This window comes from Apis mellifera, linkage group LG2, assembly GCF_003254395.2.
Source record: "Apis mellifera strain DH4 linkage group LG2, Amel_HAv3.1, whole genome shotgun sequence".
Lineage (NCBI taxonomy): Eukaryota > Metazoa > Arthropoda > Insecta > Hymenoptera > Apidae > Apis > Apis mellifera.
The window spans coordinates 13722805-13747092 of record NC_037639.1 but is presented as its reverse complement, the minus strand read 5'-3'; the positions used below and the strand labels follow the sequence as shown (position 1 = coordinate 13747092).

General features: G+C 26.8%; 2 protein-coding genes and 1 long non-coding RNA gene across 3 annotated transcripts; 2 read left to right on the top strand and 1 right to left on the bottom strand.

Moving 5' to 3' along the window:
* Positions 1-142: 142 nt before the first annotated feature.
* Positions 143-23889, bottom strand: LOC550663 (putative oxidoreductase GLYR1 homolog). Its single transcript, XM_623058.6, has 10 exons — positions 23775-23889; positions 23648-23684; positions 22573-22661; positions 22370-22496; positions 22059-22160; positions 21659-21850; positions 20798-20971; positions 3932-4042; positions 3388-3832; positions 143-3277 (listed from the first exon to the last, which is right to left on the bottom strand). Exons 1-10 carry the CDS (start codon positions 23807-23809, stop codon positions 3078-3080), a joined length of 1512 nt encoding a protein of 503 aa, XP_623061.2. The 5' UTR covers positions 23810-23889; the 3' UTR covers positions 143-3077.
* LOC102653583 lies at positions 6541-8541 on the top strand. Its single transcript, XR_411312.3, has 2 exons — positions 6541-7194; positions 7989-8541. It is a non-coding gene; the product is annotated as an uncharacterized LOC102653583 (long non-coding RNA).
* On the top strand, positions 11616-16516 carry LOC410825 (leucine-rich repeat and immunoglobulin-like domain-containing nogo receptor-interacting protein 3). The gene is made up of 4 exons (XM_006568970.3): positions 11616-12220; positions 12565-14384; positions 14663-14945; positions 15163-16516. The coding sequence occupies exons 2-4, from the start codon at positions 12574-12576 to the stop codon at positions 15814-15816; spliced, it is 2748 nt and encodes a 915-aa protein (XP_006569033.1). The 5' UTR covers positions 11616-12220; positions 12565-12573; the 3' UTR covers positions 15817-16516.
* Positions 23890-24288: the final 399 nt, after the last annotated feature.

The following is a 24288-nucleotide window of genomic DNA, read 5'->3' as shown; positions in this document are numbered from 1 at the left end:
ATACTGTTAACAAACGCATAGAAAGGAATATAGTTCTTGATTGATTAATTAAAATATTTTTAGTCATAAGAATTGTGACAAAAATAAACGAGGAATCTACATAGGAAAGACATATTTAAGTTTGGATTATTGAATATAAATATTCGTAATTCAAATAGATATTTATTCAAAAACCAGTGTATTTCGTGGCAAAACATATAACGTCAATTATTGACGCAATGCTCATGACGTATTCTCACTCATTCAGTCGCACTCATACGAATTCCTCCCTCTCTCTGTGATTTATACTCTTTACTAGCTATATGTATATATATATTTTTCTTTATGTTTGCTTATACAATATTTAATATTTTTTTTCTATTTATCAATCATTTTTGTTTCATCTTATACGTGTACACATATAGTACCATTAAATTGTTGTTAACGCATACAAAATAAACGCATGGTAATGAAGTTCCAAGCTAAAATAGTATGCGACATACAAATATATGCATAAAGTTATTTCACATTATAATTGATAATTTATGATGAAATAGCTGTATATAATATTTTTTTTTTTAATATTAGTAATTGCTAACTGATAAATAAAAAATGAATAAATAAACAAATTTATATAATTGAACTTTTTAATTTCTATTAAATTTTATAATTTATAATATTTATAATATTATAACATTATGTTCCAAAAGTATATTTATAAATACAATTAAAAAACTATTTCTTGCAAAAATGATATATATATATCTCCATTTATATATATATATATATATCTCTCATTCATCGTATATTACGAGAAATCTTCACTACCATGCATTTTCATTACTATGAAACAATTCAATGATGCTACGATGTACACAATGTATTATTGTAACATTAGAACTATCGATAGTCTAATTACATATACAGTATGTGATATGGGCGTTTAGCCACTGTTATACGGTACGTAATTTCCCACGTACCCAAGAGTTTGTTTTTATGAACGAGCAAATAACACGAGTTTCCACTCATAATTGATAAAAGAAATCACATAAAAAATTTCTAGAGCACACGTATCGATTTATCGTTAAAATCAATATCATGTTCATTCCATTAACGTTAAACTGTTTCTAGAAAAATATTTATCGACCTTTAGCGGACGAAAATTTGCAAATCGAACTATTTTCTCACCTCTTATGAAGAGAAAGAGAATCTTGATAATTTCTCGTTACTAGTAAAGACAAACTCGTATGATTGGCTCTAAAACAAATTGGCAACCTTTCAGTCGCCCTCGACTTCGTCGCGTGTCACTTGTGAGACTCGCACGACCGTCCTGGGAAACGGAAGCGCCACTCACTTCCCTTCTCATCCAAACGATTCCCTTCTTTTTTTTTTTTATAAGATGATCTTAAGTATGTGTACATGAGAGAGAACAAGAGCACGTGATTTGTGGAAATCGTTCCGAGAAGCATTCCGACATATCCATTAATTCATGTGATATTATCAATTATGAAAGTCAGTAGAAAATCATGAATAATGGAAAGATGTTCGTATTAGAAGTAACAATTTTCTTTTATCATATGAAACAAAAAAATCTTGTGAAAGTTATAGCAATATAAAATATATTATTAATCATTTAATGTGATTTTCGAAAATAATTATGGATAAAAATGTTTTCGTTAAGATTATACGTCACGCCCTATGCCATGCCAACATTTAATGCAAATCTACGTTTTATAAGTATAATTGATTTAATCTTAATAGTTAATAATAATTAGAGGGACACTAGTAGGTCCGAAAAGCCTCTTTTATACTGTAACGTACGTATATATTAATTTTTAATTTGTTTTTATTTTCATTTTAATGACTCTATATAGATATGAATCATTTTACGCTATTTTCGGCTTAATTCATAAAGAGCCACGTCGATAAAAACAAAATACCGAAATTACGCTAAGCGCAAAAAAAGTCTCTAATTGTTATTCAAGACTGAAATTACAATGGCGATATATCAGAAGTTTCCCAGGACGAATGATTTGATGATGAAAATTGACCAACACGTTTTTTTTTTTTTTCAATTTTTCTACAAGGTCATATCGAGTAAATATTTGTAAATAATCCCTATAATTTATTCTAAACATACACGATTAAAATGTAAAATTTTCTCTTTAACACAGAAGTAAAATAATGATTTTAAAGAAAAAAAACATAAAAAAATGTTGGTCATCTTTTTCTATCATCAGTTCGCTTCATTCAACGGACGCTTCTAAAATACTGCCAAATTTTTTTTTTTATAAAATCGAGAATCCTCAATTCTATCTTATAATTGCACCAATAAAGCGTATCTATCTTCATCATATTTTTTTTATTTCTAACAATTCATATTCTCATATAACGTCCCGTAAATTATCAGTATATAAACTGAATTCAGTTGTATTATGCTACTTAAAAAATATTCAAAGTTTTGCCCTGCAGCTTAACCAATAAAAAAAAAAAAAAAAAAAAAAAGAAGAAGAAATTCGAAAGCCTTGTTCGAATAATATTGTAAGGCACATTTTCGACACGTCCCAAGTCTCTCAAGTTTTCAAGTGAGGGGTGCGTTTTATGGAATCGAAGTCGGAAAGCGACTCGAGAGATCGACTATTCAAGACCCACGCTGTCTCGAGAAAAGTAGTCGCCATGCGTTAAAATAATACGGAAAAAAAAAAAAAAAGAAAAGTATTCATCTATGTATACGCAAAAAGTTTTCTTGAAAAAACATGTAAAAAAAAAAAATTACATATACATTTATAGTTTACATATTCGTCGCATTAAACGAACGACGAGGCCTGTATACATCAACATTACTGCTATTATCCACCCAAATCCATCGGATTCATCTGCATTGATTTCAAAAGTAACAGAATAATTCTGTTCTGACAAATCTATTTAACATATTAAGAAATATCACGGTGCATCTTTTTTTTTTTTTAGTGATTCTCAGTGGTTTTCCACTATTCCCTTTAACAAATAGCACACTACTCTTCTCTGGTAGCGACGGGAAACAACGTTAGATATTGCAATAAATATGGTATAGCAAAAGCTTGACGATGCATGCTCCGTTAGAACCTGGCTCTGATGTAAACAGCAGAAGCATCATGTTCTCCATAACCAAGGCGTTTAGCGTGTTTGTAAACTTCATTCGCTGCAGCAGCCAATGGTAATGGCTGTTCCAATTGATCGCTCATACCTAAAGAGAGTCTTAAGTCTTTTTGCATATGTTGAAGTGGTAACTGTGTAGGAAATCCTCCTTCGATGATAGCTAAAAAGTTAAATCATATCAATCATATCGATATCAAAGAATTAGATATAATTTACTAATGTCATGATCGATCAAAAGAAATAAGAAAAAGAAAAAAATGATAGTAATACCTTTCCCTTTGTCAAGAATAGCAGGACAAGCCAATGATGTTAATTCTAAAACCTCAAGTACGTCCTTTTGCTGAAGGCCAGCACGATCTGCTAAAGCCATGCTCTCGGCCAAACCAGCAAGAGTGACTCCTGCCATTAATTGAAGCACGAGATTCATTTTGGAAGCATTGCCGACCTCACCAAGATAAAAACTATTTTTCCCCATTGCTTCGAAGCAAGATTGACATTCATCGAATAGAGTTCGATCACCAGCCGCAAGGATCACCAACGTACCCTCCTGTGCTTGCGTTTTGCTACCCTGTACTTGAGCCTCTAAATAGCGGCCACCTTTTGCAGTTATTGCCTCAGCGATATCTTGTGATGTTTCTGCATCTATACCAGTCATTTCTACGTATCCTTTCTCTGGAGATATTTCCGTAAGGACTCCACAATTTCCAAACACCATCTAAAAATAATAACATTTTTTGTAATATAATATGATAACAAAACAATAACAAAATTATACGTAAGATAATTTAAAAGATAAATTAAATTGTTTACTTACATCTTTAGCTGCTTGAGGATCCGCTACACAAGAAAATGTAATATCGGCAGCAAGAACCACATCGGATGGTGTTAAACCTTGCTCTGCCCCAGCTTTTACAAAATCTGCGCACTAACACAAAAAAAACAATACACTAAATTTAAATTTTTTAATTTTTTAATTTAAATTTAAAATTTTGAAAATTGATGAGACCAACCAATCAAAACATGGAATAGATATAAATTTATACATAATATTTCATTATATAAAGAAATAAAATAATTAACTTAAATAGAAAATATTTTTGTATTTTTCTTTTCAATTCATAAATTAAGCTTGTTACGGCCCTGATAAGTTTTGATTTAGCATCTTAGCGACACCGCTCGGTGCGACATGGTACTGCAAAAAATCTAACGATAGCGGCTCCGGTAGATGTCGCCACAACGAGCCACTCGCCATTTGCGTCGCCATTCAGGTCACGTACGTAGTCTCAACAGCTTCGAAGCTAAACGTTTCCAGGCTTGCTTGCCACATCAGCAAACGACGCCATTGCATCATTTAAAGATATTTCCCGCATACGGCCAAAAGGTGTATCTACATATTCATTGAGATTCAAAGAATTATAAATTCATTTAGCTTTATATGTAGCGTAAAACGAAATATGTTCTGATGAATTTCTAGAAATTTCTAAACTTTCCAATATTTAAGAAATGAACAACAAATCAGTAAAAACAGTTAATATTACGATATTCAATTTAAAAATTATATTGAATTTAATATAACAACGATTCGATTATCTTAAGATTTATAAGATATATATATATAATACTGTTTTTTATATGAAAGTAAATATTTTTAAATGAAATTGACGCCATATTTTATCCAATATATAAATGGTGTCATATTTTACGACTTATGCTTTTCAAATTAATTTTTTTCAGCTTATTCAATACTTATTCAATTATTGAATATAATTCATGTATTAATTACAATTTTTTATTGAAATATATATATAATGAACGTAAATCAAAAATGTAAAAGAACATTCGTGACATTGACGATTTCTTGTCTTTATGAATGTAGCGAGTCAACAAGTCAGTTAAGTGTTGTCAACAAAGGAACAGAGAAGATGAGTAGGTTATATTTTTTCAGTTCAACAAACAATCTTTGATAATCTTATAAACCGGAATTTTACAACTAAACATATAATAAATGTTCATCTTTTTTTTAGTCATAAAGCAAATTCTTTGGTTATTAAATGACAAAAATATAATAATAATTTTGTTTTAATATTAACTAATATTTATTGATATTAATACTTATTAGTTGAATAATATTCAATGATTTGAAACAAATATAAAAATTTATATTTTCCATTCTTTGCACACGCACAAAAATAATTAATAAAAAGTATATCGATCATATTTCAGATCTGCATTATTTTACACAATATTCTAATCTGTTTGAGCAAGCAAAAAAAATTTATTCATATAATATAATCATGATTTTATATTATAAAATATAAAATCATATAAGAGAATACTTTTATACAATTGAAAAATCAAATATGAATTACGTTATACATTGATAACAAAAATGTATAGCATAAATAATTAAGGTTAAAAATTAAATAAATGAATGCAAAATGAAAAAGGAAAGAAGCAAATGATCAGTAGATACTTTTTTTTTCTTTCACTTTTTTTATGTATAATGCAAAATGATATATATTCTCAATTGCTTACATCGTTCAGATTATATTTGCACAACTTGCAAAAATAAAAAAATCTGCAGATATAGGATTTAAAATAGCAACTTAATTTTGTCACTTATAATATATTTTATTCATTTTATTCATATTAATATGATTAGTAATTTATTAATATATATAAAGAAAAATCCTATTTTAACTTTTTTTTTATGGAACCCTTGAATTTTTTTAATACAAAAATTTCAAAAAGAACCATTATTTTTTATTTAAATATAATGAGAAATTATATAACAAGCTATATTTATGTAACTGCGAAATACATGTCAGTGGATAACCTTGAACCAACTTCAATCGACTTGTATAGTTTCTATCAAAGAAGAAATTTAATGATTTTCCGGAACGAATAAGTCGGTGTATTCAATATAATTGCATGCAATATACATCAAATAGTTCAGAATATCTCAAATATCATCCATGTAATAAATTATGATTTTCAAATCTTTCAAATTCTTTAAAAAAATTATATACATTACAATATTATTTACAATTATAACAATTTATAAAAATCTTTTATTATATATTTAATTAATTAATACTACATTAATTAGAAAAATATTTAAAATTCATATGATTATATATGTATGATTATATATATATATGATACTTTGAAAAATTAATTGTTATATGTTTTTAAATATTATCATATAAACAGAAAAACATTTACTATCCTGCACAATAAATAGACAAATCTGCAATAAAATGAAATATTATATAAATATTATATATTAAACGTAATAATTTAAACAATATGTAACTACGTTATGTATATTAAATATAATATAATTTTAAAATTAGTTTAAGCTTATTTTTATAGCTATTATTTTATAAGCTATTATTTTTATTGAAATAATTTTTTCTTGATTGATTTTAAAATGATTTTAATCTTTTTCAATTAAATTTTTTCTTGCATTCAAGATCCATTCTTTCTAAAAAATAAATTAGTAATAAAAAACTATGCACATATACATGTCGATCAAAAGTCGGATGGACAAGCATGAAACCATACAAGTTATAAAAGTGGTGGATGTTATTCAAAAAGTAGAGAAGAATTGGGTATAGCTTTGCAGCTTTCAGTAGTTCAGTGCGGAAATTCCTTATATAAAATTTCTAATTACAAATTAGAAATTTTAATATTAATTTTGTTATTATTAACATGATACACATGATATATGATCAAGAAATAAAATGACACAAAACACGAACGTGAGAATTCATGCAAAAAGAAACGATTTGTATTTAAAATGATGAAAAGAACTACAAGGTTCTAAGAATGATCTCGAAGTTTTATAAAAAAGTTATAATTGATTAAAAAAAAAGTTAATTAATATTCTTACACAACATTGATCATATGCAAAAATTAAATTATTTTTGAACTTGAAATATACTATAATAATCATTATCAACATACTAAAAGGTGAAAGCTCAACTAGCAATTAATTTCACCGAATTGCTGACTCGGCGAGAGCAAGAATGAACATGTCGAGACGAAAGAACCATGAAGGTAAAGTGGAAGAAGGTACGTTTAATAGAGATAATTAGCAAGTCTCGTGTGTTTCTTGTGTAATTTACTGTGGAAAATCTTTTCCAAATTTTCTACCAAAAAATAGTTTATAAAATAATAAATTGAATATTTTATAGATATTTTAATATAATTGAAAAAATTTAAAATTTCTAGAATAATATTAAGATATATTTTTTTTTAAATTTACAATTATAAGATCTGTTCTTAATAAAGTTAGTTATTTTTTAAAATTTAGTAAAGTTTCTTATTATTTTTCAATGATTTAATCTTATCTTAAATTTTATTATCAAGAATTATTAAGGATTAATCTTAATTAAATAAAAAGTTATTTTTATGAAATAATTCTCTATTATTAAAATAAAAATTATAAAGAATAAGATAATTTAAGATTACTAGAGTATTTAAATAATTTAAGAATTATCAGATGTATAAATAATAATATTTTTTAGTTTAATTTTTTTTAATGTTTTTCAAAAAACAATGTGTATCCTCATCGCTTATATCAATCATATGAAGGTTGAATGACCAGCATTTATTAAAGTAATATATAATATATTGGAACACATTATATTTGATATTAGTACGTCCCTGATTATTTTAATCTATATCCACCAATTCTAAAAATATTTATGTAATATAATGTAATTCAAATTATAGAATTTTCTATCAAATATTTAATTAATAATTATTTTTGTTTAGTTCATTTATTTGATATTCTAACTTTAAGTATAGTTAAACAAATAATTAACTTTTCAAAAATATAGAAATAGTAGAATAAAATTGTAAAGGCCAAGGGAACGAAGATGACGAAGGACAAAAGCGACCAAAGGAAGGTTCAGAACGAGCTTGCGCTGTGTGACCGACACGTATAAATAAAGAGTTGGATAGCTGCGAGGTTGCCAGATTTCAGTAATATTGATCGACAAAGTCGACGCGGTCGCCAACCGGGGTCACGAAAAGAAACATGGCAACATTGTCCCGTTCCCAGCTGATCGAGCTCTTCTCAGGTTTATTCAACGGTCGACCGTATCTCTGTTTCTTCGAGTTTGTATGAATTTTGTATATCATTTTTGTATGAATCTCTCTTTATTTTTCTCTTGTAATTAACAAAGATATTTATTATTTTTTATTTATTTATCATCATTTTTTTTAATTTTTTCTTTCTTTTTCTTATTATGTCCGATGAATTCTGATTTATTACAAATATAAGAAAATTGCTTTCTTCTATTCTATAACTACGCGTGATATTATGATATGTAATGATATTATGCAATAAAGAAAATTTCATTATGCGCTAAATAGTTAAATTCTATTTATTTGTAAGAATAAAACAGAAAGAACTTGGAATTTTTCTTTAATTCTCTTCTACTCCATTTTGTTTTCATCATAACAAATTATTTTATATTAATTTTATAATCCAATTATTATTGAAAATGAAAGAATGTATATTTAAAATAACTACGTACTTCTCTTTTCTTTTTCTATTATTATTATCTATCTACAATCTTTTGACTCTTCTAAAGATCGTGTGCCAATAGTATTACGTAACAACGCTATTGAATTTATTTGTTAACGTATCTTAAAGTTATTTATTAATTCAAAAGAGAATTTTCATAAATTTGCATATATTTTCAAGTTTTGTGTATATATATATATATATATATATATATATATATATATATATATATATAAAATAATTTGTGCGCAATATAATATTCTGTTGCAGACCAAATTTGTTTTTCATTTCATGAATATGAATATAAAGAATTTTATTTCATATTTATTTATAATCACATATTTATTTATAAATATATATAATATATAATTCATTATAGCTTTGCAAATGCTTTTTTTTGCAATTTATTTAAGACATTTTTTTTTTTAATTTTTTTTTTCATTTTATTTTTTTGATAATATTATATAACACACACACACACACACACACACACACACACACACACAAGCATATTTTTTAATCAATAATTTCATATTTATTCATATTATTCATATATTTTTTTCAATTGAATATATATTATATGATCCAAAAATTAAGTGTCATGTTTCATTAATGACAATACCTAAGACAATATTTTACATGTCTTCTAATTAATTTGCTATTATCATATCACATGAATCTTTATCTGTGATAACAATACATTCAGAAATATTCAAACAAAAATTATACATTTATTTCAATTAATAAAATGATATAACAAAGAATAAAAGAAAAAATATAAGAGATTAAAATAAGAAATAATAATTCTATGCTTAGTTGCTTCTCTTGGCAATAATAAGAAAAGAAAACAAAAAGAAAAGCTTTTGCGCAATTTATGGAAGTTTTGCAATCAAATTCAATCTCATTACGAATATGCACACAAATCAAATTTCGAAACAAATTACTAAAACGATTTACTAAGTCATTCGAATTGCATAATCATAATTTAATTGTAATTCAAGTTCAGGTTCATAATTCATTCAACTATTTGGCAAACTAATTCCATTTATATCATGATAAAACGTGCAATATTTTGCAACTTTATTAAATCCAATTTACAAATTCGAAATAAAATTCGATATTGAAAAAAATAAAAACGAGGAAAAAAGAGAAAATAAAAATCAAGATAATAATAATATATATATATATATATATATATATATATATATATATATACAAATCGAGGCTTATCTGCAGGCATAATTGAAGAATATCAAAGAATTGTAATTCGAGACATTTGTTATCATTTTTATATATACGTACAATACACATCGAATTTCTAATAAAATTATTAATATTATTTATATAAAAAATTTTTCATATTTTTCAATTCTTTTTTCATAAAAATATCAGATATATTTATATAAATTTACAATTGTTAATAATTTTAAAATAATATTTTATAATGTGCAAAATTATTATTAATTTTTTTTTCTCTGTTTTATAAAGATATATATATATATATATTATTTATTTATTAAATATTAATTGTAGATTGTCAATTTTATGATAATATTCCTTAAAATAGAAAAGATAAATCAATACAAACTTCTTGATTAAATTAAGATTGGTATATAATGATCGTTCTAACCTAAAGACTGTTGTCTAACAACTAAATTTCGTCATATTCCTTTCTCTATGACTGTTTTTTTTTTTTATATAACGCAGAAAATTTTTATAGATTGAATCCTATTCAAAATTGAATATTGTTAGATATCGCTGACGAAGTTATATTATCAAGATCGATTTAATTATCATATAAATAATTTACTGTTACAGTTTACATTACAAGTGTACCATAGTTCGTGATATGATAATGTGCATTATTTATTAAATATTTAAAAAATTTAAATGAAAAAATCTATATATATGAAAAAAAGATATATGTTACATAAATAAAAAATAGTTTTTAAAAAAAAAATTTGATTTTTAATTAAGAACGAAAATTATGAGTTTCATAAATAAAGCACTATACTTTTTTTGAAATAGAGAGATAATAGAGAGATAAATATTTTTAATATATGTTTAGTCATCATAGAACTTCTTTCGTTAATGAAAAAAATATTTTCATTTATTCTGTATAATTCCATATATATTTTCCGTATAATTATAATATAATATTATTTTTATTGTATATTTGTGTATCATTATATTCAAATAATGAAAAGATTCCAAATAAAACAAATAAAAATATTGCGTAATATAATAATATATAAAATTATATTTTATTAAGAAAAAACAGCATTTTGTTTTTAGGATCTACATAAAAAATAAATTTTTATAAAAATAAAAATATATATAAAAATAAACAATAAAATATGATAATTTTTATCAATTTTTTTCAGAAAGGAATATTAATAATTTTTCAGAATAATAATGTTTGATTGCAATTTCAAAAAAAAATTAAATATTCAATTTATTTTGAGAAATATTTTCTAATATTGATTGGAAATTGAAGTAAAATAATGCGCACTGTAGAAAAAAATGCTATAATAAGAATTGCAATATATCTTAAAAAATACAACTTCTCATAAAAATTTGAAAGATTTATTTGAGCAATTGGCAATAATATTATTTAGCAAGCCGAAAAGCAGATAAAAACTAATTAATGAACATGAAAAGAACATAAAAATAAAAAAAACATGTAACGTGTAATATAAAATGTAATGATGGTAACGGATAAGCTGTTCAAAATAAATTAAAAGAAATAATAATTTTGGTGTCGATAGCGAGAATGCAGGGACAATAAGCAAGAATCAAGCTAAAAGGGCTGTATCTGGTTATAGTTGGGTTCCCCTCATAGGGCGGTTCGTTGAGCGCGGTGCAGAGAGGTGAAGTAGGCTTTGCGTCGGCGCAGTCTTGAAACTCGCAACGTTGCCGGCTTTTCGAGATGATGGTTACCACGAGGAGAAGCCAGAGTTGGTGGAACGGACGGAACAGATCTTTCACAGTCAGTTTTTGCTTCTGATACGCGACGGACGATGCTAGTCGTGTCGCGATGAACGAGTGTGTCATGTGACACGCGAAACAATAGTATATCTCTATTTTGTCGCTGCACATTTGACAGAACTGATACGTAAAAAGAGATAATAATACAAGATAAAAAAAAGATAATACACGAAGAAAAAAAGAGAAACTTGAGTGTGCGTGAGTGCGTGTGTGCGTGCATGTGTGATTAGTTTGTATGTGTTACCATTAATATGCGTACTTGCGCGCGCGCGAGTGCTTTCATAGCAGTATAGTAGTTGTGTGCAGCCATATATTGTATGCTGGCGGATTCCTTTCCCGTCCAATTTCGGAAGTCTACAAGTCGTTCCATTAGAGCGCACACAATTATGTTACCGGCTCAACACGGCAATAGCAGCAACACCACTGCCGCCACCATCAATAAATTCAACAACCTCGATACCTTCATAAGACATTGGGCCGGATTTTTTGCAAACGGTTAGACACATCACCAGTAGCCCGTCGCTATCTCAGACGAGACACACGGTGCTTCACGGCTTGTCCCGTGATTCTTGCTAGGTATGTAATATATAAAGAAAAATCATAATAACGAAAAAGAAGAGCAAAAGAAAAGAAAGATAATATTATATAGCACAATTTGCATCTTTTAGTAAAAGCATATGTGCCGTATTAAATACTTGTGAAGAAATGACAATACACTTTTCTGTTACCATGCTTCCTCCTTTTAAAGAGTTATTAAATTATAAGTGAAAGTTTTATTTTTCGATCAAAAAAACAAGGCAAAATTTATACAATATAATCAAGAAGAAGAATATCGGTCAATTAAATCGATCAATTTGGATTTCGCGAAGATCAGGACATGGGAATTCTTAGTTATATGCGTAGAAATCGTCATATTACAGGTTATAGGAATGAGGGAGCGGGTTTTCACGTGGGACTCGTGGTGGTGGTTAATAGTTCTTCTCACTGCGGTGCACATTACGGGTTCACAGGATCTCTCTTCAGCGGGTTCGTCAACTTTTTTTACGGAAAAAACATCACCATCTTCGCGTCTAAAATGCGCTGCGGGTTGCGAATGCCTAGACAATGGAAAAAGTCTATTGTGTCGGGAACGAAGCTTCCTTGGACTTGGTTTGTCCAGAGAAACTACCAATGTTGTGTTAAAAAACGTCAGAGCTGCTACCATACCCGTTTCCGCCCTCGAAATTGCAATTCGTCTCAAGAGTCTGGCCTGGACTTCAAGTGGAATCGAAAGAATAGAATCCGGCGTGTTCCTTGCTACAACGTTCCTCGAACATCTCAACTTAGGTGACAATAGGTTGACGGAACTACCGTCGGATGTCTTCCATCCGTTACATCAACTACAGTACCTGAATCTTACTGGAAACCAGTTGACTATAATCCCACGAGCATTGTTTCAAAATTTAAACCGACTTGAGGAGATCGGCTTGTCGCGAAATCGATTGTCAATACTTCCTTATCAATTATTCGCTTCAGCCAAATCGTTAACTCGCTTGGATCTTTCCGATAATTTATTGGTGTCCTTGCCAGATCATAGTTTCACGTTAAACAAAAACCTTCAAGAACTCAGCCTGGCTGGTAACAGGCTTACCAAACTTCCATCGCATTTGTTTTCCGGTTTGAATCAATTGAAGATACTAGAGCTGGACGATAATGAAATTGATACAATACCGCGTGGTTTCTTTGCAGATCTCGCGTCGTTGCAGTATCTCGATCTTTCCGAAAATCCTATAACACGTTTATCAAATATCGCGTTCCAAAGCCTGTCAAATTTAAGATGGCTTAGCTTAAAAAATCTACCGGTTACGGTACTTCCACAAGATGTATGGCGACCGCTAAGAAAGCTACGCACTCTGTTGCTTTCCGGAACGAAACTAGAAGTTCTTCGCAACGAAGACTTGAAGGGATTAGAGAAACTTGAGACATTGGAAATAAATAACAGTCCACTGCGCGAGATCTCTCGATCTACCTTGGATCGTACACCGGCTCTTCGTAAAATCGATCTACACGACAGTAATCTGACCTTTCTTCCGGCAAATGTGGCGCAGCTGTCGTTTCTAAATGAATTACAGCTGCAAGGGAACCCGTGGGCTTGCGATTGCCGTATGTTCTGGTTTGTAAAATGGGCTGAAAGCAAAGAACATTTACGGACCGCTTTTCAAAGTGGATTCCGGTGCGGCGATGAGATCGATGGTACCGGCGATATCCTTCAAACTCTTCGTTATTTGAAATGCACACCACCGAATTTGACATACTCTACGCCCACGGAACAGTATCTGTTGTTTCATTCCGTACTACTCGAATGCGAATTCAGTGGCAATCCTACGCCATCGTTAACATGGGTTACTCCGAGACTTCAAGTACTGCATTGGAATCCGGATCCAGCATTTCCCGATAATTTTGTCGAACATCCTTCTACGCACGGATGGGAACAAAGTGTACCGTTCGTTGATGATGGTCGTATACGTATTCTCGAGAATGGATCTTTATATATCACGACGTTGCTCAGGCAGGATGTTGGACAATACAAGTGTTTCGCGGTGAATCCAATTGCCAATGCTACTTCCTATGTTAGTTTGCAGATGAATCCAATAACATTAAACAAAGTCAGGATCATCAGCATTTTGGTAGGAGCTGTTACTGCCACGACTTTTCTTCTTTTAACGCTCTTCTTGCAACTGTTGCGTTATCTCTTGATCAAGTAAGTATTTTTTTTTTTCTGTTTCATCAATCATTTAATAAGCTAACTATAATTATCATATTATATATATATATAGAGTTGTTATTCAAAAATAAATCGTGCATTGTTTAGCTTCGTTAAAATAGATAGACGTACTAATATTTATCCCTTCTATTTCGTGTAAACATTTAAAATAATTATTATTGAAATTAACCTAAAACAAACTCATGTGAAACTGATTCATGCATGCACTATGCAACTCGTGTTGCTACTAAATAAAATTATTCTATTCGTTTCAGGTGTGGCTGTTTAAAATGGTGTATGTGTTGTAGACACGTTGGTTCTACTCCTAGAGCAAAACAAATTTATCAAATGTTGGATAATATCGAACAATACAAGAGTCAACAACTTGAGAGATTACGCGAGAATTACACTCAACAAGTACATAGAATAAAAGAGAATTGTGCTCAACAAGTAGAATGGATTCGCGATAGTTACGAAGGTCAAATGAGGCACATTAGAGATATAAGGGATTATGGAACGAGCCATCTTACGGCTCTCAGAGATCAGTATTATGATCAGGTAATAAAATATTATTCATAAATTCTTATTACATAACTAGATCAGAATTTGCTGTAATACAAAATTGTAGGAATTTGTTATTTTTTTGAAAACCATTTTCACAAATATTAAGAAATATGTGAAGAGAAATCTCAGCTACTTCTCAAATATGATATATATTTGGGATGTATAATGATATATAACGTTTCACAATGTTGTTTTTTTGATCTTGAAATAGGTGCGGAAAGTACGAGATTACTCAACCAGTCAGCTCAATTGGGTGCGAGAAAATTATGTCTTCCAACGTAACAAGATAAGAAAGTTCAGTGCCCACCAGGTGCTACGACTGCGTGAGAGTTATAAGTACCAACAACAAACGCTAAACAAAGTATTGGAGAATCTACCGAATTTCTATTTTGATAATTGTCGAAGCGGTTCTTGTGGAAAAAGCGATTCGATGGTGTTTGATCCGAAAGAAGACGGATCCGTCCGAATGGACACATACTTCAAAGCAAAAATTAACAACCTAGAGAACAGTACAAGCATGGAAGATGTTAATAGCGAGTATTATACACCAACGGAACTTTCGTCGACCAGTCCTCATGGAATTATGGAAGGTATCCATATCAATTACATCGAGGAAACAGGGCCGCCTATTCGATTTGATCCATTATCTAATGGAATAGCAGCACCACATTCGATAATACTTCACAGTATCGAAGAAGATGGAAGCTCTTCATCAGTATATAAAGATGCAGACCATATTAAGCCAGTTTTTAAAGGCTTCAGCACCGAAATTTTAGCCAAAGAGCCTAATAAAATTCCAGAATGTTTTGGTCTCCTTGCACCCACCTCCAGTATGCCTGATCTACCACGTGAAACCAAACTTTAGACAACTTTGACGACATGTGTTACGAAAGAGTACTAACCTCTCTTTATAATAGCAAGATTATAATTAAGACGAGAATGTACTGCCACTGGATTATTATGTGAGAAAAATTTATAGAAGTGCCTCTACATCGGTAAGTGAGAATGCATTCGCAAGAACGAACGGTGGTATTTTTCTCTATCGTGGGACTTCTTAAAATTTATTTATTTATTTATTTTTTTTTCTTTTGTTTTTTGCTTTTTTTTTTTTTATAAAATAACAAACAATATACCTCTATAAACGATAAGAGAAGAACGCCGAGAATAGGAATGTCCCTTTATTGACATCGATCAAACTGATGGTTGTGTATGCGTGAGTGTTGTTTAAGGAGGACATTAGAAAAAAAAATCGCGGACAGTTTCCAAGGATTTTTCTGTGATTCGGTCGATGACCTTGCAACCTGTCCGCCCTTATACTTTGTGCTTTTTATCATTGTCGTTATCATCGCTCAGTATCAACGATAATGAACGTCGATTTTTAGATGAAGAAAACGCTGGAAAGAAATGCAAGATATAGAGTGTTACTGCCAATTCTTCCGTAAGCCAATTTCAACTAAAACAAAAAACTTGCAAAACCATAAACCAAAACAAAATAAAAAAAAAAAAAAAGAGAGAGAAAAGAAAAAAGAAAGAAACAACGCGTATAATGAATCCACAATAATTTTCGCCTAATTGTCAATTTTCCCGAAGATCAATAATTTTTGTAATTAAAAGCAATCGATCGACTCTTTTTTATTCTCTTGTAAATAATATGCATACATGAGATTTTATCAGTTTGCAGAAACGAGTAACTACAATTTTTATGAGACTGAACTCGCGATCGGTATATATTGTTGATAATTTCTTCACTGATCGAGGTTCGACGAAACAAAACGTGTTGTTGTGTTTTGATTGTTTTTATGTTCTTTTCATCCTTTTATTTTCAATTCCAAAAAATTGAACTATTCATTTAGATAAATATTTTTTTGATCCTTTTTAACGATTTCTTTTCGCTTTTAAATTGTTCCCAACTCACGTGCAAATTGTTCGAAATGTATAAATATATAATTATTTAAGAAAAAAAAATCATTTTATCGGAAACAAAGATGTACTTAATTATCATAATAGCATATTTTGTTTCGTAAAGTATCGAAGAAGATAATAAGTGATATTTCTGAAATTTTTTTATCATCTCAAGTTATTCAAATCAAATTTGTCACTTTAATTAAAATATGTACAAAAATTTTTATCAGAAATCTATAAGTAGTTCTTTTTTTAATTATTTCTAATCTTAAAAAGATTAATTTTATTTTTAAAGTAATCGTTATTTTATTTTTAAATATAATAATAATCAATAATTTAAATTGAAAATGTCCAACTAATTTACATAAGAAAAAGAGAGATATATCAATTTCAACTAAAAAAAAAAGTCTTGCAGATCTATTTAAAATATTTGATCATTCGGGTGAACTAAAAATGGCGCAATGAGACAAATCTCTAATTATTGGTGTTAAATAAAAAGAATATTCTAATCGTGATAATCACGATCACAAAGCTACGATAAAGACTGTACAAATTATTAACACGCAACTTTAACAATGCTTTAATATCAGACTATTCCTTTTTTCTCATGTGCTTTTCTATGTGCAAGAATAAAAATTCAATCGCAGAATCACAAACCGATCGTGGCTTTCATTATTTCAATGAGCTTAGTAGATAATGCATGTTCTACGAGCTGTTACTTTAGTTGACGACATTTTATTATAATTGGGAAAACTTACGCAGATGATTTGTAAACTTAAACTTATTCAGGAAACAGTTTATTGATATTATATCATTTATTTCAATTTTGCAGTATTTTATCTATTTAATAATAAAAAAAAAAAATACGAATCAACGAATTTAAATGTTATGAAAAATTATTTTTTTAATTGTATAAACGACTATTTCCTATTTTATATGCATGTTATGTAACAACATCAACATTATTCGACGATATATCTGGTTTAAATGTATACATCGAATAATATTTTTAAATCATTAAAAAAATATAAAAAATTGTTAAAAATAAAATTTATTCAGCTTGAATAGAGAAGTTAAAATTGAATTTTTTCCTTTGCCATAAAAAGTTTAATCAAAATTTACCTAATTGTTTTTAGTTTAATATTTAATGTTATTTATTTTTCGTTAAATTCTAAAAATGGATATAATCGTAAATTAATCTTTTCTAAAATAATATTATAAATATTTAAATCATAAATTTACTTTTCACATTGAGAAATAATTTTCAAACATTGCAATTTAACATTTAATGTATAATATATATATATATATATATATATATATATATATATATACATAAATATATATATATATATTATCGAATAATTGCTAAACATCACTAATTCAAATACAATAGTTATTTCAAATTTTTACAATTATGATAATGTCAAAAAAATTAAATTTCACTATCAAATTTCTTTTTTTAAAATTTATATAATTATGCTCCATAATATAATTTAAAAATTGAATATATGCAATCAAATTTATGCGTTTACTGCGTATGATAAGAACAAATACAATTTTGTTTGTTGTTCTATGAAATTTCAAATTTGTTTAATATGAAATGCGCGCGTATTCAATTTTCTTCCTTTTCAAATCTTTTTTCACTTTCCTTTCCGCTCAACCGTCTCTCGTGACCCCCCACTACACACGTTTGCATGCCGTGGAAACGAACAAGAGCTAACGCATGTAGCGGTGTTCCACCGTTATTTTTGGATCGCTTCAGTGACTTCAAAGAGATAAAATTTTATCATCCCTCGAAAACAAGAACGCGTCAAACTCGGCAAGAAGCATATGCAATGAAATATAGGACGTTATACAACTAACAAACTGCCGTTACCATGAATGATATTGCGGAAAAATGAATTCGAATCGCGTTTCGTGACGAACGAAGAAAAATAAACGGATTAGGTGATTGGTGTAACCGATATGAATCTTAGCGGTTATGTAGTAATGTGCCTCACGCAATCCGATTTTTAATTATCTTTCATGTACTTCAATACGCGTTGATATTCTTAAAATGATATTTTTAATGATTTTGGTATTTCAAAATATCGTGTTATTCAAATAATAATCTACTAATAATAAGATTACATGCCATCACTACTTCTAAACATCTTATCATTCGTTATCAAAGAATTAGTCTTACTGAAACTTAATTTTTAATAAGATATGTATTTATGGTTTCCTAAACTCAAAATTTATATTTATACTTTTTGAAAAAGTTATTTTAAAAATTTCACTTGTTATCTTCGAATAATTATTTATTAATAGCATTGTATACTTGGAATGTCTACAAACGTATCATATAAAATTGAATTATAAATTTAAACTTTTTTTTAAGTCAAAAATATCATAATATAAAATAATGAAAAGTTAATTTACATGTTTTGAGTTTGTCCAAGCGAAATTATATCAAATTCTGTTAAACTGTTTCTTAAATGTTTATTTTCGATAATGTTATTTAGAATTGTGAGACACATCTATTGACTCACAGAACTGATTATAGGACTAATTATTAACGATTTAATAATAATAATAATAACTATTAAATATACAAATAAATGGCTACAGATGTACTTCATCAAAACAACCACTCGCCAAAACTGGGCTGTGGAATATTATAAAAACACGTTCCAAAATATTACTATGGTATAGCAAAATGAAGGATAACTTGCATATACGCATTATATTTGCGTATTGTTTTTCAATCATAAGTTCCTCCTATAAAAATACAATTTCACAATTTCTTTTTGAATGCTTTGTAATTTTCCATATTTTTTAGTTTGTTAGTGAACATATGCAAAGAATACTAATAAAAATGTATAAAAATATTTATTTTTGTAGAAATAATATCAATATTTTCAAAAAAATTAAAATATTTTTTGATCTACAATAAAAAATTACTTCTACTATTGTTCCATATTCTTTTTTTTTATATTTAGATATGTATAAATAAAAAAATATATATATGTACATATATATATATATGTATATATATATATATTAGCATAAATTTTAAAATATAAAGGAAAAGATTTTCAAACTTTTCCACTAATATATAATTCCACATTTTACATTTTGTATCAAACGATTATCAAAATATAACTAATTATTAAATTACTTATTAAATTTAAATGATTATATTCCTTTAAAATTTTTTATTATAAATAACTTTAGTTATCATTTTAATATTTTAAATTATAAATTAAAATAAGTAGTTTTAAAAATAAATTGAACATGCAGGACGATCAATAAATAAAATTTTTTCAAAATATGTATCAATTTGTTTATATTCCTAACTTTTATTTTCATAAAATTATTAAAACATTTTATTGAAAAAAATAATATATTTTTATAACATTACTTTTATAACAAAACTTAAATCATTGATTAAAGATGAAATACGATAGAATACGATAGAATAAACGGTAATATAAATCTTACTGATGATGCAGTAACAAAATTGATAATAAATGAAGATCATTATCAATTTATATAAAGTCTGCAATATTCTCCCGAAAACTTAAATTTATGTTCTTAATGCAAATTTAAAATTAAAAAAAAGTTGTGATTGTTCAAAATAACTATTTTAAATCAAAAAATTTTACTAAAAAATATATGTATTTTGATTTATAAAAATTATTTTTTTATAAATTAAAATTTTAAAAATTAATTTTTATTATTATTATTGTTTATCATTTGTTTCCTGTATTTAGACAATCTCGTTCAAATTAAGATTATAATAAATAGAATTTATTAATATCAATCAGTAATATATTTGGAATATTGATTATTTTTTCTTTTCTATTATTTTAAAAAATATTTATAATGGGAGAATAACATTGTAATTATAATAATTACAATATAGCATTGTATAATATAATTAAATGAATTGTACATACCTTTTCCTGTGTTCGATTCCACACAATCACGCTGTGTCCACTGTTGATCAGGTTTTTTACGATACCGCTTCCCATTATTCCCAAACCAAGGAATCCAAATTTCAAGGTTGATGGAAGGATGTTCTTCTCTTTAAGCGTTTGCGACATTGTTTCCACATCCAAAGGAGGTGTTACCTATTACGTTAAATTTTCTTAAGTTGTTATTAACATATTAATAATTAAATTCATTCTAAATTCAAATTTAGCATTTAAAAGTTATATAATAATTCTTTTTTAATGAAACAAAATTTTAAAATTTATATATAATATAAATAATATATAAAATATCAAATTTAAAACAAAACAAATCAAAATATTAATATAAATAATATAAGTAAATTAATATAAGAAATACAATATAAATAAAAAATTCATATGTTTTAAATATTATTTTTTAAAAATGGAATGGAATGAAAAAAAAAAATAAAGGAAATTTCGTAATTTTGTATTAAATAATATAAATTTAATGGAATTATTATTATATTATTAATGGAAAGGAATTAAAAAAGGCATAATGATATTATTATTTATTTATTTACATGAATAAATGAAAGTTGGTGATAAATATTCTAATATATATATATATATATATAAATATATATATATATATATATATATATATATATATATATAAATTGCTGTTTTTAAAATATTTTGTATTTATTTAAAAAATAAAATATTAACTTTTGTCTATATTGTAAATAATCAAATAATATATATAATTATATAATATCAAAAGTTTTTTATAATATATAAAACTTATATATGTTTTGAATATATTAATTGCAAAATAATAAAATTTGTATAATAAAATGTACTTACAGGTCTAGCAATATTCGCGGGCCTATTAAGAAGAGTTGATCCCGATTTTCTAACAGGAGTTGAATGATTTAATGCAGGACTAATGCTGCCAACCCTATTACTATTACTTGTACTTGATTCTCTTCGTTGTTTTTTGGCTGGACGACGAACTTCACTTGCACTAGAGTCCAATCTTTTAGTTTTTGGCGTTTCCTAAATCAATAATTTTATATCATATATTTTATATTGTAATATACATAATATACATATTATTATAACATAATATACATATATATATATTTATGTATATTATAATATAATATACATAACAATTTATTAAATATAGTCTATAATTTTAATTTATTAAAATGTTTATCATATATATCAAATTATTTATTGTAAGTTATAATATAATCCTAACCTTACGAGGTTTAGGTGTCTTTACTATGTTCTTCTTCTCAGATATACTTTCTTCTTTAAGTCTGTCGAATAAAGAGTCTGGGTCTAAGCCATCTTCAAATACCTATAGCAAATAGTATTACTATGATTGTTAATAGATGATTTATGGTAAGTTTATTATGTAACTATTACAATAATTGTTTAAATATTATTTTTTTATAATATTTTAATAACCAATATATATAAGATATTTTTTATTATTTTTTATAAATTTTTAATATATATATATTGCATACATATACATTATAATTTTTATTTATATCTTTAGCTTACCTCTCCATTAGCAATAAATTCTTCTATTGCTTCTACTGCATCTTTAAATGCACCAGATTTACTAGATTTTACAAGAGTATCTTTATATTCTAGATATGGTTTTATATTAGATTCTTCTATCCATGCGCTATAAGAAATATTTTTATAAGTTTTAAACTAAATTACAAAATTTGAAAAAAATAAATAACTTTATTCAAACTTACTAATTATTTGTTCCAAAGAAGAAAATACATTGAACTGGTCCCTTCTTAGTATTTGTTGGTTTCTTTAAGTCCTTTGAAGGATTAGACACCTTAAGATGTCATTGAGAAATTAGTATATATATAAAAATTATACCAAATATATTATACTTCTATATTATTAAATAATAAAATAAAATAAAATAATCATATTTGAAAAAGAAAAATATTGATAATATTTATATTTTTTATATTATTTAATTCATAATATATATTATAGCAAATTATATTTAAATATTTTAAATATAAAAAACATAGATATAAATGTAATTTATATATTTTTATTCATTATATTATTTGTATTTACAAAATCATATTTATCATATTACATCAAATTCACTCTATTATAAATATTTCAAATATGTTTCAAAGTAATTAAATTGTTTTAAATAATATTTAAATATAAATATTATTAAATATAATTTAAAAAATATATATACATAAATTAATAAATAAAATAATTTTGTTAATTTTATCACATTTCTTTATTATTCATAAACAATATATAAAATAAAAATAAATAACAAATAATAAGTTAGAATAATTAAAGAATATAATTTATATATTATAATTTAATTCATTTAGAAATTAAGAAAATCATAATTAGCGCGCTATCATTATAAGTATTTATTTCATAAAAATTGATTTTGAATAAAATTAATTTCTTTTTTTTTATAAAAAAAAATAATTTAAATAATAGTTGCTTGGATGTACGAAATGTAAATATATAAGTTTTGTCTACAAATATCATGATTAAAGTTATGAAATGGCAGAATATAATTTAGGTTATATTTTTGTAACCTGCGCGCCAATTTGAATTTGAAGGTCGGATGCGGCGGGAAATATATAATGAGAAGTAATAACATTATTGACATTATATAAAATATATCAATTTGAATTGATATGATGTGTAATTAAAAAAATCAAACGGAGTACGAGACGTTCCCGCCAAATATGATGGCCGCGTTTGACTTCGTGGCGCGTACAACCAAGCAAAGTGTAGTTAACATAGAACCGTTAGTAGTTAACTCCAACTTACCCGACCAGGCCAAGGCGAAAATCCTTTCATCTTCGCCCTGAAATCCATAAAGATATTAATTAATAATCACTGTTTACATTGCACTACTTTTATTACAAACATTCATTAATTAACACGTAATACACACCATACAAGATCACCCAGTTTGAATACTTCTGACATAATAACACCTCCGTACGTCTCTCACAATCGGCAAGCGACTGACTGACGAGTAGAGCGTCGTTTGTGCATGACGACGTGATCCAAATACCCCCTCCAACATACTCAATAACTCAAATGAATGTCTTATTTCTATTTATAGATTTAATTAATGAAATGATCAATATAAATGTATATTTACCCTATTATTTTTACCAAATTTATTACATTTTATAAGAATAATAATATCACAATAGTGTTAATTTCTAATAGCTCATTTCCGGTGATATAAAAAATTCTGATTTGTTAGATTCCCGTCCTACAATCTAATTTTCAATATCGTTTCATGAATAGCCAATCAGAATTGATTTCACAATTATAACATTTTTATATACAATTTTTATATACAATATGAAATAAATATATAAATTACATTTAAAAATAATAATAAAATTTTATTATAAGAAAAGAAATATTTGCTAATAAATAAAAAAGAATTAATT

Excerpts from the sequence above, each read along its gene's own strand:
- LOC550663 (XM_623058.6), bottom strand. The coding sequence starts at position 23,809 with ATGTCAGAAGTATTCAAACTGGGTGATCTTGTATG. Across the intron at positions 22,662-23,647 it reads TTTCGCCTTGGCCTGGTCGG|GTGTCTAATCCTTCAAAGGA; the intron begins GTAAGTTGGAGT and ends TGACATCTTAAG. Across the intron at positions 22,161-22,369 it reads AATTTATTGCTAATGGAGAG|GTATTTGAAGATGGCTTAGA; the intron begins GTAAGCTAAAGA and ends TATTTGCTATAG.
- LOC410825 (XM_006568970.3), top strand. The coding sequence starts at position 12,574 with ATGAGGGAGCGGGTTTTCACGTGGGACTCGTGGTGGTGGTTAATAGTT. Across the intron at positions 14,385-14,662 it reads TTGCGTTATCTCTTGATCAA|GTGTGGCTGTTTAAAATGGT; the intron begins GTAAGTATTTTT and ends TATTCGTTTCAG. Across the intron at positions 14,946-15,162 it reads GAGATCAGTATTATGATCAG|GTGCGGAAAGTACGAGATTA; the intron begins GTAATAAAATAT and ends ATCTTGAAATAG.